General features: G+C 46.2%; 1 protein-coding gene across 1 annotated transcript in view; it reads left to right on the forward strand.

Moving 5' to 3' along the window:
• Positions 1 to 16,152, forward strand: part of Xpot (exportin for tRNA) — a 40,997-nt gene that overhangs the window by 18,386 nt on the left and 6,459 nt on the right. The window contains exons 12-23 of the mRNA XM_038314448.1: positions 710 to 834; positions 1,272 to 1,416; positions 1,571 to 1,690; positions 1,888 to 1,982; positions 2,649 to 2,718; positions 3,414 to 3,652; positions 4,531 to 4,816; positions 6,429 to 6,618; positions 7,643 to 7,759; positions 7,968 to 8,083; positions 9,130 to 9,177; positions 14,704 to 14,775. Coding sequence (XP_038170376.1) covers positions 710 to 834; positions 1,272 to 1,416; positions 1,571 to 1,690; positions 1,888 to 1,982; positions 2,649 to 2,718; positions 3,414 to 3,652; positions 4,531 to 4,816; positions 6,429 to 6,618; positions 7,643 to 7,759; positions 7,968 to 8,083; positions 9,130 to 9,177; positions 14,704 to 14,775 — 1,623 coding nt within the window. The remainder of the gene's footprint in view (positions 1 to 709; positions 835 to 1,271; positions 1,417 to 1,570; positions 1,691 to 1,887; positions 1,983 to 2,648; positions 2,719 to 3,413; positions 3,653 to 4,530; positions 4,817 to 6,428; positions 6,619 to 7,642; positions 7,760 to 7,967; positions 8,084 to 9,129; positions 9,178 to 14,703; positions 14,776 to 16,152) is intronic.

Here is a 16,152-nt window from a genome sequence, read left to right on the forward strand (position 1 = left end):
TTGCTTGCTGCATGCAGGCCCTAGATTATATCTATAGCAGCCTACTGAAAGAAAAATAATACTTACTAACAATTAACATTGAACTTACAACTGACATTATCGATGATCTTCTCTCACGGTGCATTTACTAGGAGTGCTGGGTTGAGGCCCAGTCTGTGGAGAGGGCAAGTGAAACTTAACTGGACTTGCTTATCTAAAAGTCTGTCCAGAGTCACAAGAGGACTGCTTCCCAGTGCTTCCTGCACACTGGGGTGTGAGTTGCAGAGGTGTGTGCTGCTGAAGGACAGTAGAGACGATACCAGCACACTGGCCCAGTCCTCACACTGAGTGAAGACAGTAGGGCCCATGCTGGCTGTCCCCCTCCTTAGCCTGTGTGTGACCCAGGCCTTTAATGGCTAAGGTTATCGTTAGAATTGCTTGTTAGTGAGCAGGCAGGGAAGTGCTACTGAGCATTTGTGATTTTCTGTCCAGAGATAAAAGATAGGAGTTAACTGATTGTTAAATGATGTCAATTTATTGGTCGTTCTCGTGAGGGTGGGCCAGGATGTTGCATTGGAGGTCCGAGGACTGCCTTGGTCGGTTCCTCCTCCCTCTCCTGGCTGCAGGTAAGGAGACCAGCTGTCAGCTCTGGTGTCAAGTGCTCCTAACCTGCGCCATCTTGATGCTGCACCTTAAACCTTTAAGACCAAGCTTTTAACTTGTGTTGTAGGGTGAAGATGAAGCCATGTTTGTAGAGTACAGAAAACAGCTGAAGTTGCTGTTGGACAGACTCGCTCAGGTGTCCCCGGAGCTAGTGCTGGCTTCTGTTCGCAGAGTGCTGAGTGCCACACTGCAGTAAGTTCTGCTGTCAGAGTAAGCTCCTCTTGTGCCGGGGTGGTGTGCGGCAAATGAGTCGCACAGCGTCCATCACGCCTTATGTCCCTGCAGTTTGTTTTGCTCTGTAATTTACTTGTGTCTACCTCTGGCATAAATTACATTGACTCATTAATTACATTAACTCATTCAGGACATTTCTAAGAATGGTTTTTAGTAGCACGTCCGTTTAGTATACTTATGCAACTGCCATCCATGCAGTCAATGTACTTCAGCCATCTTCCCCCCCAACACACACAATGTTGCTTCCCGCTGTGTTGGTAGCCAGTGGGTTTCATTAGGGTTGGTTACAGCAGTGGGCAACTCACCAGTGGCTGTGCCACTGAAAGGGTTCTGGTGGTGCGTTCCTGTCCTGAGTTTATGTCAGATGTCACAGACATACTTCTGTGCCTTGGTAGGAACTGGCAGACTACACGCTTCATGGAGGTTGAGGTGGCAGTAAGATTGCTGTACATGCTGGCAGAAGCTCTCCCAGTGTCACATGGTGCTCACTTCTCAGGTGACGTTTCAAAAGCTAGTGCTTTGCAGGACATGATGCGAACGGTAGGTACACACCAAGGTCCCTTACCTGATGTGCTCTGTGTGTTGTGCTGGGGCTCACGGGGTTCTCAATTGTTAGAGCTGGGTGTGTTTTTACAGAGGGAACTGTGGATGGTGCAGTAAACAGAAATGGGTCTCTTCATTTTTCCCTTTCTAGTTGGTGACATCAGGTGTCAGCTCCTATCAGCACACGTCCGTGACTCTGGAGTTCTTTGAAACTGTTGTTCGATATGAGAAGTTTTTCACTGTTGAACCTCAGCACATTCCGTGTGTACTAGTAAGTGTGCGTTTCACTCGGTTTTTGATGATCGGATAGTGTTCTCTCCTTGTTCTCTAACTTTTCTCAGTCAGAAGTTTAATCTAACGTTGGGTGAGAGTTTTACGTTAAGTCCAGTGCTTGGGAGCTGTGTGTAATGTGCCATTCCTTCTGTACCCCTGGCCCTGCCCAGAAACGATCACTGTCTCTTTCTTCAGATGGCTTTCTTAGACCACAGGGGTCTGTGGCATTCCAGTGCTAAAGTCCGGAGCAGAACTGCCTACCTGTTTTCTAGATTTGTCAAATCTCTCAAGTAAGTATTGGCTTTCAGCGCTGTTGTGGAGTGTGCGCATGAGGGCCGCTGGGGGAGAAGTGGCTCCTCCTGCACAGGCTTCTTTCCCTGCTGACTGACCAATTACTGTAGTCAGCGTTGTTTGCATGTTTTTATGCGACTTTATGTATTAGTATACTGTTTTATAGATTCTGTGCATTATTATTGAGTGTGTGTGTGATGTATAAGGGATACAGCCTTCCCACTATGGGATCAAGGTATCACACTCGAGCTGTCAGGTTTGCAGGGCACATGCATTTAATTGCTGTGCCATCCCCCTAGGCTAGCGTACATAGTTTTTGTTTATTTGCTTGGTCCCGGAGAGTCTCTGTCTACCTCCCAAGTACTGGGAGTATAGGCTTGCAACATGGTGTGCATCTTGCATGTACATTTTTAACCTAATCTGCTATCTGTAGTACTTTTATAAGTCCTTCTCTTTTTATGTGAAAAGTACTTAAGTAGGCATTCTCTTGGCAATACTTCACTACAGAGCAGGTGAACTTTTTAAATTGCTCATATGCTAATTTTAGTAATCAGATAGGCTAACATAAAACTGAGCCTTGGTCCCTTCTCTTTTAAAAGGAGGGTTGGTATTTTAGCAGCTCGTGAGCACATTACTTACCTTGTTTTCTTCTTCATTTCATTCAGTAAACAAATGAACCCTTTCATTGAGGATATTTTGAATAGAATACAAGACTTATTAACCCTTTCTCCACCTGTAAGTATCTTCTGGATACCTTCCTGCCTATGCCATCAGCTTTACCCTCTCGGGCTCCGCTTGTTTTTAGCTGGGGCGGGGGGTTGCGTGTGCACAGTTCATTTGGATCTGTTCACCAAGATTGTTTTGATAACAAGCATATCAGTTAATAGAAGGAATTTACAGTGTGGAGTATGTTCTGATTTCTCTGTACTGTTAAATGTAGCTGGAATTGAATGGAAGAGAGGAAATTCCCTTGTGGGTGTCTGTGATGCCGTCGTGCTTGTCACTGTCAGGGCCATCGGACACTAGAGTTCTTGTCGCAGACTGAGTCAGAGTCACGTCACTAGAGGGATTTAAGTTGAGATAGTTTATAAGTACATTTTGGTATACATATGTATTTTGCTTTGGGGGTTGGGGTTTTTTTGTGTGTATGTACACACACATATTTTTTAAAACAAGGCTTTTCTGTGTAACAAGCCCTGGCTGTCCTGGAACTCACTTTGTAGAACAGGCTGACCTTGAGGTCCTCCTGCCTCTGCCTCCCCTGCACTGGGATTAAAGGCATGTGCCACTGCCATCTGTTTTTATGAACGCTTGGTATATGAGCCAGTGTGGTAGATTATATTTCCTATCTCTCTTGTGCTTATTCTTTATTAAGTTAAATGAGAGGCACTAAAATGTAAGCATGCAGATAAGACAAAATTCCCTTCCAGGAGAATGGTTACCAGTCCTTGCTGAGCAGTGACGACCAACTCTTCATTTACGAAGCAGCGGGCGCACTGATTGTTAGCAGTGACTACCCAGCAGAGAACAAGCGGGCCTTGATGAAGGACCTCCTGACGCCGCTGATGGAGAGGTTCAAGGTTCTCTTGGAAAAACTGATGATGGCTCAAGATGAAGAGAGGCAAGCGTCTCTTGCAGATAGTCTCAGCCATGCAGTGGGATTTGCCAGGTGAGCCCAAATGCAGTTTAAATTTAAAAATGTGTGTCTGCATAGGCAGAGCCTCTGCTATGGGTCTTTTTAGCATGGACACACTTAACTGTTTTTGAAGCTGAATTCCTCTGGTTGTCTAAACCCTTGTCTCTCCAGTAAGTTAAGCTGTAGCTAGCAAAGAGGCTAGGTCATTTGCTAGCTGTGTGTTTACCAGGAAGACTGTCTATCACTAGCATTCCTGCTTCTGACTTCAATGTAAATCAGTCTTGTCTCTCAGGAGGTTAGCCCAAGTGTCTGTGTGAAATAGCATATCGAGACATTGTGGTTTAGTGTTGGTCCCCTCAAGAGAAGGTCCTGAGACTGCTCGGATGTTACACTGTGCCCCCAAGACCACCAAGCAGCCATTTACTTCTTTCCTGTATTGTTTATTAACAGCATGAAAATTGAAATGATTGCTAATAAAGTTATACTGCAGAGTTGTTCTGCGCCATATACTTCAGTGCAGGAGCCTGGCCTCGGGTGATAGGAATCACGTGACCGTGAATGGGAGGGATTAGGTTGGTTCCTAAATTTAGTGAGTACTGCATACAGATTACCTAATGGCTTAGTCATAGTAAATACATTTTTTTCCTGAAGATATCAGGATTTTAGAGAAGCAAATAGACTCAGTTTGTGTTAACTACTTCTTGTTGAATTTATTTCACATGTGTTCTGTGATGACAACTGGAGCATCATTTTCCCATAGCCATTAACTAAGGAGGGAAGTTAGTGATGATGTAGGAAATAATTGATGGCGTAGTGTTGGCTGACAATTTGCCATCTGTTGCGCATTGTATTTTTAATTCTCTGAACTTTAAAGGACAAAACTAAACTTGACTGTCTGGGGTTTCACATAGTCGAACCAGCAAGGCTTTCAGCAACAAGCAGACTGTGAAGCAGTGCGGCTGCTCCGAGGTTTACCTGGACTGTCTGCAGACGTTCTTGCCGGCGCTCAGCTGCCCGCTACAGAAGGACACTCTGCGGAGCGGGGTCCGTACTTTCCTCCATCGCATGATCATTTGCCTGGAGGAGGAGGTTCTTCCCTTCATCCCGTCTGCCTCAGAGCACATGCTCAAAGACTGCGAAGCCAAAGACCTGCAGGAATTCATTCCACTCATCAACCAGATTACAGCCAAGTTTAAGGTATCGCAAACCCTGAGAGTACTAAGACTCGGGTGCCGGATCCATCCTCTGCAGACTTAAACTAGACGTGCGCATCCTCAGACGCCTTTTCCTGTGTGTGGTGGAGGTGGGGTCGAGTGAGGACTCGGGTCCTCAACTGTGTAGGAAGTTCTTTGCAGGCCAAGCCCCCCTCAGCCCCACCTTTGCCTTGTAAATGACCCTGAGTTATCTGGTTACTTGGGTCATGGAGTGTCTTAACATTCTGAATAGTCTGCTGTCTGCCCCACAGGTAAGGCGAGGGAGATTTCTAAGTTGAAAAAAGTAATTTTTGTGTGTGTATGAGTGTGTTGCCTGCGTAAGTGCACAATGTGCATGACTGGTGTCTAAAGGATCACCTGGAACTGGAGGTACAGGACATGGAGTTGACACGCCTCCGTGTGGGTGCTGGGAAAAGGACCTAGGTCCTTTGCAAAAGCAGCAAGATTGCTTAATCACTAAGCTACCTGTACGACCCCCAAGTAGATGTTTTAATAAAAACATTAATCACTGTAGTGGGAGGAAAGTACCAAGAAAAGCAGGTGAACCTGGTGCTGAGTTCTGGCTGTGAACACATGCCACTGGAGCAAGTCTAGAAGTAATCCAAGGAATTAAAATAAAATGATCTGGGTAGGGAGAAAGGCCAACACTTGCATAAAGCTTTCTGAGTTCAAACTCTGCCCTGATGATTTTGCATGTTGCTTTATATTCCTCATTTTATGTATTTTTATATGGTAAAAATTCTGCTTTACAGAGAGGAACCCGGGGCCTCAACAGGTTAAGGAACTTAACTAGTGGAAGTCACATATGTTGGTTTAATTACAAAACTAAGGCTTTGAATTTTTTCTTAGAATTTTTTCCCTTAGAAACTTAAATCTTAAAATATTTCTTGGCCAACTTTGATCATGATCACTTGTTATTTTATTTCATTTTTCATGGATGCACATGCATGCCAAAGCATGGAGATCAGAGCATAGCATTGTGGACTCAGTTTTTTTCTTTCCATCCTTTCATGGTTTCTGGGGGCTGAACGCAGTTCACCAGGCTTTCACAATAAGTAACTATACCTACTGAACCATCTTGCTGACCCACAACCAAAATTCTAAGATACAAGTTGAACTTTTTGGGTTTTGCAGACAGGGTTTCTCTGTGTTAACTTTGTAGCCTGTCCTGGAACTTGTTCTGTAGACCAGGCTGGCCTTGAACTCAGAGATCCACCTGCCTCTGCCTCGTGAGTGCTGGGATTAAAGGTGTGCACCACCATCGTCCAGCAAGTTGAACTTCCGTAAGATTCACTTTTATGTGTATGATGTGTGGCCGGAACACATGCTGTGCACCATGTGCATGCATTGCCTGGAGAATGGAACGAAATCCAGGTTCTCTAGAAGAGCAGCCAGTGCTCTTCACCCCTAGGCCATCTTTTCAGCCCCATGCGTGTTGAATTTAATCTTGAGTCCTTGGGTAGTGTATCTGTTTTAAGTTTGCTAGGTTGTAAGTATCCTCCCTAGAGAGCACGGGAAGACTTTAACACTCTGAAGCCTCGCGATACTGTTTTCCATCACTTCCGGGGTGCAGTAACAGATGTTCTTTTTTCCAGATTCAGGTGTCCCCATTTTTACAGCAGATGTTCATGCCCCTGCTTCATGCCATTTTTGAAGTGCTGCTGCGACCCGCAGAAGACAACGACCAGTCCGCTGCGCTGGAGAAGCAGATGCTGAGGAGGAGCTACTTCGCCTTCCTGCAAACAGTCACTGGCAGTGGAATGAGCGAAGTGATCGCCAATCAAGGTAGGGATGCACGCCACACCTCATGTGTCTGCTGAAGTCCCTGTCACAGTCGTACGCCCTGTGGTCAACGTGAGTGGAAGTAAACACCAAACTGTGAGGGTGTAGTCTGGTGGCCCTGCGATTGTCCAGCACTTTAAGAATGGAAATGAGTTACATGCATGTAAAGCACCTTTAAAGTAGTTTGTATTCAGTTTCTCTCGAATTGCTAGTGAGCAGTGTAGTGAGCACGAACCAGAATTGCCTGGCAGTTGAGTCTTCCTGGCCAGCCATAGCGGTTGCTACTGCGCTCACCTGGGGGACTGGGCAGGGCAGTGGAGTGCAGTGTCGGGGCAGCCTCAGCAGCTAGAGCCCTTCTCCTGACACGGGAAGAGGGGCAGCCTCAGCAGCTAGAGCCCTCCTCCTGACACGGGAAGAGGGGCAGCCTCAGCAGCTAGAGCCCTCCTCCTGACACGGGAAGACGGGTAACTGGGCTGCTCTGTTGCTGTGACGGGACACCATGCAGAGACAACTTAATAAAGGGAAGTCCGTGGCCGCCGTGGTGGGGCGCAGCAGCGGGCGGGCGGGTGCTGGGGAGCAGAGAGAGAGAGAGCTAACTGAGAACACCGGGGGCTTTGAAAGCCTCAAACCCAACCAGTGGCACCTAATCCTTCCTAAACAGTCCACCAGCTGGAGACCAAGCTTCCAAATATATGAGTCTAAGGGTCCATTCTCATTCAAACCACCACATAGAGCCTTTAATTCCAAGTATTGGTGTGGCAAAGGCAGGCAGACATCTGTGAGTTTGAGGCCAGCCTGGTCTATTCAGCAAGGTTCAAGATAAATAAATGGATGAATAAATAAATAAAATTCAGCAGAGCAGGATATTGCAGGAATCCTTGGTGGTTGGTTAATAAAAGAGGTGAAGAAATCTTATCAGTGCTGTAAGTGTGCTTTGATGTAGTGTATATTTTGATGTAGTGTGTATTTTGAAATGCGTGCTTCAGGTTATGGTTTTTCTTTTGCAATTAAAGTCTCTCTTTTCCAGGTGCAGAGAATGTAGAACGTGTGCTGGTTACCGTTATCCAAGGAGCCGTTGAGTATCCAGATCCGATTGCACAGAAAACATGTTTTATCATTCTCTCAAAGCTAGTGGAGCTCTGGGGTGAGATGAAGTTTTGTTTTCATGTTATTGAGATTTTTATCCTGACCTCCCTCCACCCCCTTACTAGGACTCAAACCCAAGGCCTCTTTTCCTTATCCTGACCTCCCTCCACCCCCTTACTAGAACTCAAACCCAAGGCCTCTTTTCCTTTACGTGGACTGGTTGACTTTGTTTTTAAACGAGATGAAAATTTGGATTCTCTCGGCAGGAGGCAAAGATGGACCAGTGGGATTTGCTGACTTTGTTTATAAACACATTGTCCCTGCATGTTTCCTGGCCCCTCTGAAGCAGACCTTTGACCTGGCTGATGCGCAGACTGTGTTGGTAAGCACCTCACTCCGTCTACCACGCGCAGATCTTGTAGAAGCTTCTCTAATGACAGGTTGATTTTGCTTCGTGGATTTCTTTTGGGGGGGGGGTTTCAAGACAGGGTTTCTCTGTAGCTTTGGAGCCTGCCCTGGAGCTCACTCTTCACTAGGCTGGCCTCAAACTCAAAGTGATCCACCCGTCTCAGCCACCTGAGTGCTGGGATTAAAGGCATGCACCACCATCGTGCGTCTTTATAGATTGTTTTTATATATACATAATGACTTCACATTAGGATTCATTGAGTTATTTGTTCTGGAGACAGAACAAGGATGTCACACATTTGGTCGGTCATCCCTCCTCTTTGTCTTTCTCACTCTCTCCTTCCTCTCCTCTTCCCTCTTCACTTTCCCTGTCTTTTCCTTCCTCCTCACTTGGATTTTGGGCACAGGGTTTTGCTGTGTAGCCATAGCTGGCCAGGATCTCACTGTGTATACCAGACTGCCCTTAAACATGTAGCCAGTCCTCATGCCTCTGCCTCCAGAGTGCTGGGACTATATGCATATATCATCATGCCCTACTCTGAGGCTTCCCCTGTGATTAAGAGTATTAATAAACAATTTTCTTTTTGTGTGATGGGTCCCAGATCCCATTATCAGAGCACTTCAGGTGAGAGTTGTTTCCTCACTTCTCATTGGCTTATTAAAGGCCATGCTACATTAGGACTGCACTTTATTTTTTTTCTTTTTATGTCTATGGATATTTGCTTCCATGTATGTCTACATGCCATGTGCGTGCCTAGTGCCTCCAGAGGTCAGAAGAGGGAGTCAGATCCCCTGGGACTGGAGTCACAGATGGTTGTGAGCCACTATGTGGGTGCTGAGAATGAAACCATGCTGGTTCTCAGGAAGAGCAGCCAGTGCTGCTACCCCGAGTCCTCCCTGCAGTCTCCAATGGCTTGTGTTTTGCTTTCTTCTGTGCAGATTTTCCTGCAGTAGCTTGGAGGTGGGAGGGTTTGTAATGAAGAACTGCCCATATTAAATCTGAAGCTTGTTTTTTTGCAGGCGCTTTCTGAGTGTGCTGTGACTCTGAAAACAATTCATCTCAAACGGGTAAGGCTCACAGTCCTTGCTCCCCCTCTGCTTTCAGTTTGGCTCTGACTCAGGCTGTGTGTCCTGAAAGGGGACTCAGGACGGGTTGCTGTGGCTGTGGAAGGCCTGAATGAAAGTAGCAGTGACTGTCCTGCCTTCACTTTGGGGGTCACAAGATAATTTCAGCATTCAACTTTTGTACAGCCAGATGTCTGTGCCGTTTGTTCTGGGTCTGTATGTATATGTGCAGGCCAGAGGTGCCTGTGGGGGAGGGCACACGTGCTTGTGCCAGCCAGAATCAACTTCAGGCTGTTGGGCTAAGCTGGCGGGGCATTCCAGGGAACCATGGTTTCTGCCTCCTTAGCATGGGAGTTATAAGCATCCCTAGCACGTGGGCTTTCTGTAATAGAGGTAGGTGTTGGGGTGCTTAGCCAACTGAGTTACTACTCTAGCCTTTAATGTATATATGTATGTATGTATGTATGTATGTGTCTGTGTGTACATATGAACATGTGTATATATTTGGTTCAAGATGAGGTTTCTCTGTGTAACAATCCTGGCTGTTCTGGAACTCGATTTGTACACCAGGTTGGCCTTGAACTCACAGAGATCCTCCTGCCTCTGCCTCCCACATGCTAGGATTAAAGGCATGCGCCACCACGCCTGGATAATTGATTTATTTTTTATTTGCTAATTTACTGTTTTATTGGTTTGTTGAGACAGGATTTCATACTGTAGCCCAAGCAATTCTTTTGCCTCAGCCTCTCACGTGTTGGGTTTACAGATAGGATTAGAGACTTCTGTTACTTGTAAATACCAAGTTCTTTCTCAGCAGTCTAATCTTATGTATAGCTCATAACTGACTTGAGGTATTTTCAGATAACTTGAATTAGTTGCCAACATTTAAAAATAAGTACCTTTTATTTCTTTTTCAAAAATTTCTATTTCCAACTTCTCTGACCCAGCACAGACCTGCATTTCCTGAGCTGCAGTTAGCTGCAGAGTAGCCCATTCCCTGTCCCCATAAAAGAACGAGACAGCAGCGCCTTGGCTTCTCTGAGCTTGAGTCTTTCTTCTGGTGGAAAGCTGGCGGTTCTCAGTCCCACAGCGTGCGCACCACGCATGTCATCTTTGCTGCCCTGGGTAGGGTGAGGGCTGCTGTTTTCAAGGAAAAAGGTGTAGGAAGAATCCCCTGCTGCGGAATATTATTGAACTGTATAAAGGTGTGTTAAGTTGTTTCTGGCTTTTGTTAGTGATGAAAAGATGTGGTACATTTGTTTGATTAAATAAAATTAACCTGGGGTCAGGAGTTTGAGCGGCAACTGACAGAAGTGGTAACAAGGGCTAAGTGGGGCTGAGCAGAAGGACAGCCCATTTTTAGGGAGAAAAGGAGGAGATAAGGATGCCAGGGGCCAGCCACGCAGTCACAGAAGGAGAGAAAAGGACATAGAATGAAGAAAGGATGCCAGGGGCCAGCCACGCAGTCACAGAAGGAGAGAAAAGTACATAGAGTGAAGAAAGGATGCCAGGGGCAGCCACGCAGTCACAGAAGGAGAGAAAAGTACATAGCGTGAAGAAAGGTAAAAGCCCAGACACAAAAGATAGATGGGGTAGTTTAAGAAAAGCTGGATAGAAATAAGCCAAGCTAAGGCCAGACATTTATAAGTAAGACTAGGTCTCCGTGTGTTTATTTGGGAGCTGGGTGCAGGCCCCCAAAGAGTTTGGAAACACACACAGACACCCCTACAATTCCCGCTATTTGTGGAGCTCAGAATCAAGGGAAAACAATGTATAAATAACGTTCAGTAGTTTAAATGGGCATTTTAATGGGTATGTAAAATAGTAAAGGACTGAGACTGCCTAGCTGAACAGTAAGCAAGTCATAGAAAGAGGTGCAGTTTGTCTGCTAGGTCTTAAGGCAGATGTGCGTTGGTTGGACTGACTTTCTGGACAAAACATGGCGTGTGAGGACAACAGGTGTCCGTGATGGATCTGGTGGAAGATCGGACTTAACCCTTCCCAATTATGCATATAGGCAGAAGCAATAGCTTAAAAGTGCAATGGGGATAGATGTTAGAAGCTGTGTTGTTGAATTGAATGGCCGGGTGGTTGTGGTGTGGGCAGCTGGGTAGGAGAGGTGCAGGAAACTGTTGGGAGTGTGAGTACTACATGCTTAGAACTAAGCTGGCTTTGGCGACCTCACTGTTAGTCTGTCAGAATTTGTAAGATCAGGACCAAAAGAACTTTGCCTAAAGCAGCAGCAAAGAAATACCTAGAAAAAGAGGCAGCTTCAACAGGCAGAGTGTGTGCCATATCCCTTCACCCGTGGGAAGGCCCTCGAGTGGGCTGTACCTCTAGCTCAAGGGATCCAGTGTCTCTAGACACACACAATCATTCAGTCACTGAAAACACACATACACATAATCAAAAATAACTTAAAAATGAGAGAGCTACCTGTGAGTTTCACAACAGCTACAGTAGCTGTTGTGAAAGGTAAGGGCAGAGAGTCATAATGGGAGACAGTGACGTTGCTGGACGCTTGAGAGTTAGGACGAGGGATGAGAAGCAGTGTAAAATGGTGATCTGAAGCAGTGCTTTCAATCCAGATTAGTAAAAGTCCTAATTCAAACACTTTTGCTTGGTTCTGCTTCCTGGTTTTGTGGCGAGAGGACTTCTTTTTTGGATCCAGTCTATTCGGTGTTCTGTAAGCGTCTTGTATCTTCATAGGCATATCTTTCTTTAGGTAGGGAAAGTTTTCTCCTATGATTTTGTTAAATAAATTTTCTGTGCCTTTGAGTTGAACTTCTTCTATACCTATTATTCTAAGATTTGGCCTTTTCATGGTGTCCCATATTTCCTGGGTATTTTGGGTTAAGCTTTTGTTATATTTAATGTTTTCTTTAACTGATGAGTCTATTTCCTGTATTTTATCTTAAGCTCTTGAGATTCATATGTTTGAGTTCTTTTTCTTGGTTTTCTTTAAGTGATTTGCTGATATCTTCCAGTTCTTTGTCTTTCCCTCAATTTCTTTAAGGGAATTTCTCTTTTCATCTTTAAGAATTTCAAACATTCTCTTGAAGTTATTTTTTTAGGTCATTTCTTCTGGTTCATCCATATTTGGTTGTTCAGGTCTTGCTGTTGTAGGGTCTTTAGGTTTTACTGGTGTGTTGCTCTTTGTGGTGCAGTGTGTGATCTTACCTTTTCTACTCATCTTTTCCTCTAATAGGTGTGGTCGGGGCTGTCTGAGATTCTGTTGAATAATCCTCTAGGTGCCGGTGAATCCAAAGCTCAGTGTCACAGTTGTAGTTACCCCGTTGGTTACTCCTGATCCTGGAGGTAGCTCGGCGCTCCTGTGCTTTGCTCTGCTCCCTTGCAGTTTGCTGTCTCAGGCCTACTTTGGCCTAGGCTGCTGGCTTTGCCCTGTTTCTGTAAATCCTGGTCTGGATCTGCTCCTGCAGAAGTCCCTGGCTTGGAGCTGGACCTGTTCTGGTGGAGATCGCTGACTCTGGATCTGGTCTGGGTCTGGGCGCTGGCTCAGTCCTGGTCCGCCTGTGTCCTGGGACTGGGTTGGCTTCCAGGACTAAATTTGCTCTTGGCTTCTGCTCCTGGTGAGCTTGTTTCCTCTGGCCTAGGTAGCTGGTTTAGAGCCTCTCTTGTGGAATTTGTTGCCCAAGGTGGAGTTCCTTGCCTTGGAGCAAATGTGGCCCTGTTGATCAGTATCTGTAAATCCTAGTCTGGATTCCCTCCTGCAGAAGTCCCTGGTTTGGAGTTGGGCCTGGAAAGGTTTCTGGCTCTGGTCTACTGCCTCAGAGGTCCCAGGCTCGGGTGCGCACGGACCCACAGAGGACCTTCTTACTCCCTCAGAGGTCCCAGACTCACACTCAGACCCGCAGAGGTTCCAGGTTCCTGCCTATTCCCTTTGATGTCCCAGACCAATGCCCGGACACCTGTTTCTGGTTTTGAATACTAGAATACAAGCTACTTTTCCAGACACCCTTGTTTTGTGTGTTTTAATCAGAAGTTAATTATTTCTCTCTCCTTCTCTTCCTCTGTCTCTCTGTCTCTTGCGCGCGCACAACAACACAGACGTATGGGACTGGCAGTCAGTGCATGGGAGATAAGCAGAATGGGTAGGACTAACGGAAAGCTGAGGCGCCAACTGAGAAACCCTTCAGAACCAACGCGGACAGATTTCCTCTGAGGGTCAGGAAGTTGAGACCTGGCCCATTGAGGTCGAGGGCCAGGAGTCGGAGCAGACAGGAAGGGAGGAGGACTGGTAATAGTAAGCAGTTAAGGAACAGTAGAGAGAGAGGTGGTCTCACTCTGCAGGCAGGCTGGCACCATACTCAGGGCAGTCCTCGAGTCCTCATACTCCGGCCTCCCAGGGCTAGCTGGGGACCACTGGTTTTGTTAGTGATTTACTTTCAGGTTGGAACCATCAATTTACTAAAGACCTTAACAGTTATCAAATGCAGGCCAGGGAAGGTGGCTCAGCCATCAGACGCTCACTGTGCAAGCGCAAGGACCTGTGTTTAGGTCTTCAGCACCCACAGAATAGCCAGGCATGGCTATGCACATCTGTAGCCTCAGTGCTGGGGCAGGGGTGGGGGGTATAGACAGGTGGATCACCCCTGGAGTTTACTCCCAAATTGGCCAACTCCAGATTTAATGAGCAACCCTGTTCGAGAAATAAAGCAGAGAGCAGTGTATGAAGACAGCCAACACCAACCTCTGGCCTCCAAGTGGTCACACACAAGTTATCAAAAGCCAGGAAATTAACTGCGCTTCTTTTCCTAAGTGTTGGATTTGTTCGTTTTTTTTTTTTTTTTTTTTTTTTAATGGCTCAGTCTCAGAACTACATCGCTAGGGGGAAGCCATTTTCAAAGTGTCTCCTGGATTCCTTGGTTGTAGTTGGAAGCGGGTAGGACCCAGAGATTGGCGGGGTCCTCTTGCTCCACTGAGTTTACCAAGGCTGACTTCAGAAGGTTCACATGTGGGTGTGCTAGGAAACGGTCACCTGACAGCAGTGGCTTCAGACACCCCGAACCTCTTCCCCTCCTCGTCTCAGCTCTCCTGGTCTCCTGTCCTCTCCTGACTGCTAGGTCCTCCTCCCTACTGTGTTGGGAAAGGAGAGTCACTGCTTTTAGAACTTGAGTCTTTCATGGCCAAGATGATCGCTATTCCGGGCGCCACCTCAGCCTCCCCTGCCCTCATGATCTGTGTTCTGTGCACTGGCAGAGTGACAGTATCGCCCTTTGCTGTGGTTCTTCAGTGCTCAGAAGATTGTGGCTGTAGACACAATCTTTGTTGTATATTATGTATTACACAATATATTGTCTGGATATGATATGCACAGATATTTTTATGGGTCATCAAATCCATCCAGTAACTTAATTTTTCAGATGGAGAACTGGGGACTTAGAGCAGTTAGTTTAAGTTGGCATATAGCCAGGTTTCAGATGAGGAAAGTCTGATCTGGAGCCTGTGTTCTTTCCTAATACTGTACCACCTTTGTGTGGTGTGCTGACCTAATCTCTTCACCTGCAGGGCCCTGAATGTGTGCAGTACCTTCAACAAGAGTACCTGCCCTCCTTACAAGTCGCTCCAGAAATAATTCAGGTAAGAGCTCTCCTAACAGATTTTGCTTGAAATTTTATTAAATAAATGTGAGTGTATACTTCAAATCTAAATTTTAATTAAAAGTCAGACAGGAAGCTGGGTGGTAGTGGCGCACACCTTTAATCCCAGCACTCAGGGCAGAGGCAGGCAAACCTCTGTGAGTTCGAGGCCAGCCTGGTCTACAAGAGCTAGTTCCAGGACAGGTTCCAAAAAAGCCACAGAGAAACCCTGTCTCAAAAAAAAAAAAAAAAAAGCCAGTTAGCATTTAACTCATTTTGCTGTCAGCAGCCTAAAGTCTAAAGTAATCCATGAGATTGAATGGAGCAGTTTTATGTTTCCATTCTCACTGATTTCCAATACAGTTCAACTTCCTGCCATTCAGTAAGTGACAGGCCGCAACCATATCTAATAGGAAGCGCATTCTCCTTTCGTATGTGCATGTGTGCAGAGGCTGGAGACGGCCTGAGGTACCATCCTTGGGAATAGCATCCACCTCCCCGGAGGCATGTGTTTCTGGCCTCTGGCTCAGCAGCTGAGCCAGAGTGACTGGTCCGCAAGCCCAGGTGTCCCGCAGTGCTGGGGTTACAGGGACATGCCACCATTGGGTTCTGAGGTTCAGTCTCTGTGCTTCTCAGCTGAGGAATCCCCCCAACCTGGTGTCACATATATTTTCATGGCATATTGGTTGGAAATACTTAGAAATAATTATTTGTGGGCTGGGCAGTAGTAGTGCACTTGGGAGGCAGAGGCAGGCGGATCTATGTGAGTTCAAGGACAGCTAAGACTTTTACACAGAGAAAAACCCTGTCTCAAAAGATGGGGGGAAAGGGAAATATTTGTGTGCGTGTCTCTATTTTGAAATTATGAGTATTTGAGTAGTGCTGCTTAAGTTGTTACCTAGGAAGATACCAAGTTTTGTTAAAATCCGAGTTCATGGGGCTCAGTGCAGCTCACAGCCACCTGTAAGTCCAGTTCCAGGGGCTCCAGTACCCACTTCTAGCCTCTAAGGACTTGGGGTGCACATAAACGCATGCAAGCCCATATACATAAGAACAATAGAGCCTTTTAAAAACCAAAGTTCATGACAGTTCCTTTCTTTTCCAATTCTGAAGTATTTTATGCTTTTGAGGGTGGGAGGAATGTTCAGGCAGGCAAGGTAGCCTCTGCATGCGGTTCTGCCACTTAAGAGACTAGGGCAGGAGTCTGAATCGGAACCTGCATGATTATACGTGAGTTCCGGCCCGGCTGGGGCTGCTGAGTGACAAGCAAACCAAAACAGAAAGAAGACATGCTATCACTTGCCAGGAGTGATCATAGCACATGAAGAAGACGTGCTATTGATTGCCAGCAGTGATTATAGCACATGAAGAAGATATG

Source organism: Arvicola amphibius, chromosome 17, assembly GCF_903992535.2.
Source record: "Arvicola amphibius chromosome 17, mArvAmp1.2, whole genome shotgun sequence".
In the NCBI taxonomy this organism is placed as follows: domain Eukaryota; kingdom Metazoa; phylum Chordata; class Mammalia; order Rodentia; family Cricetidae; genus Arvicola; species Arvicola amphibius.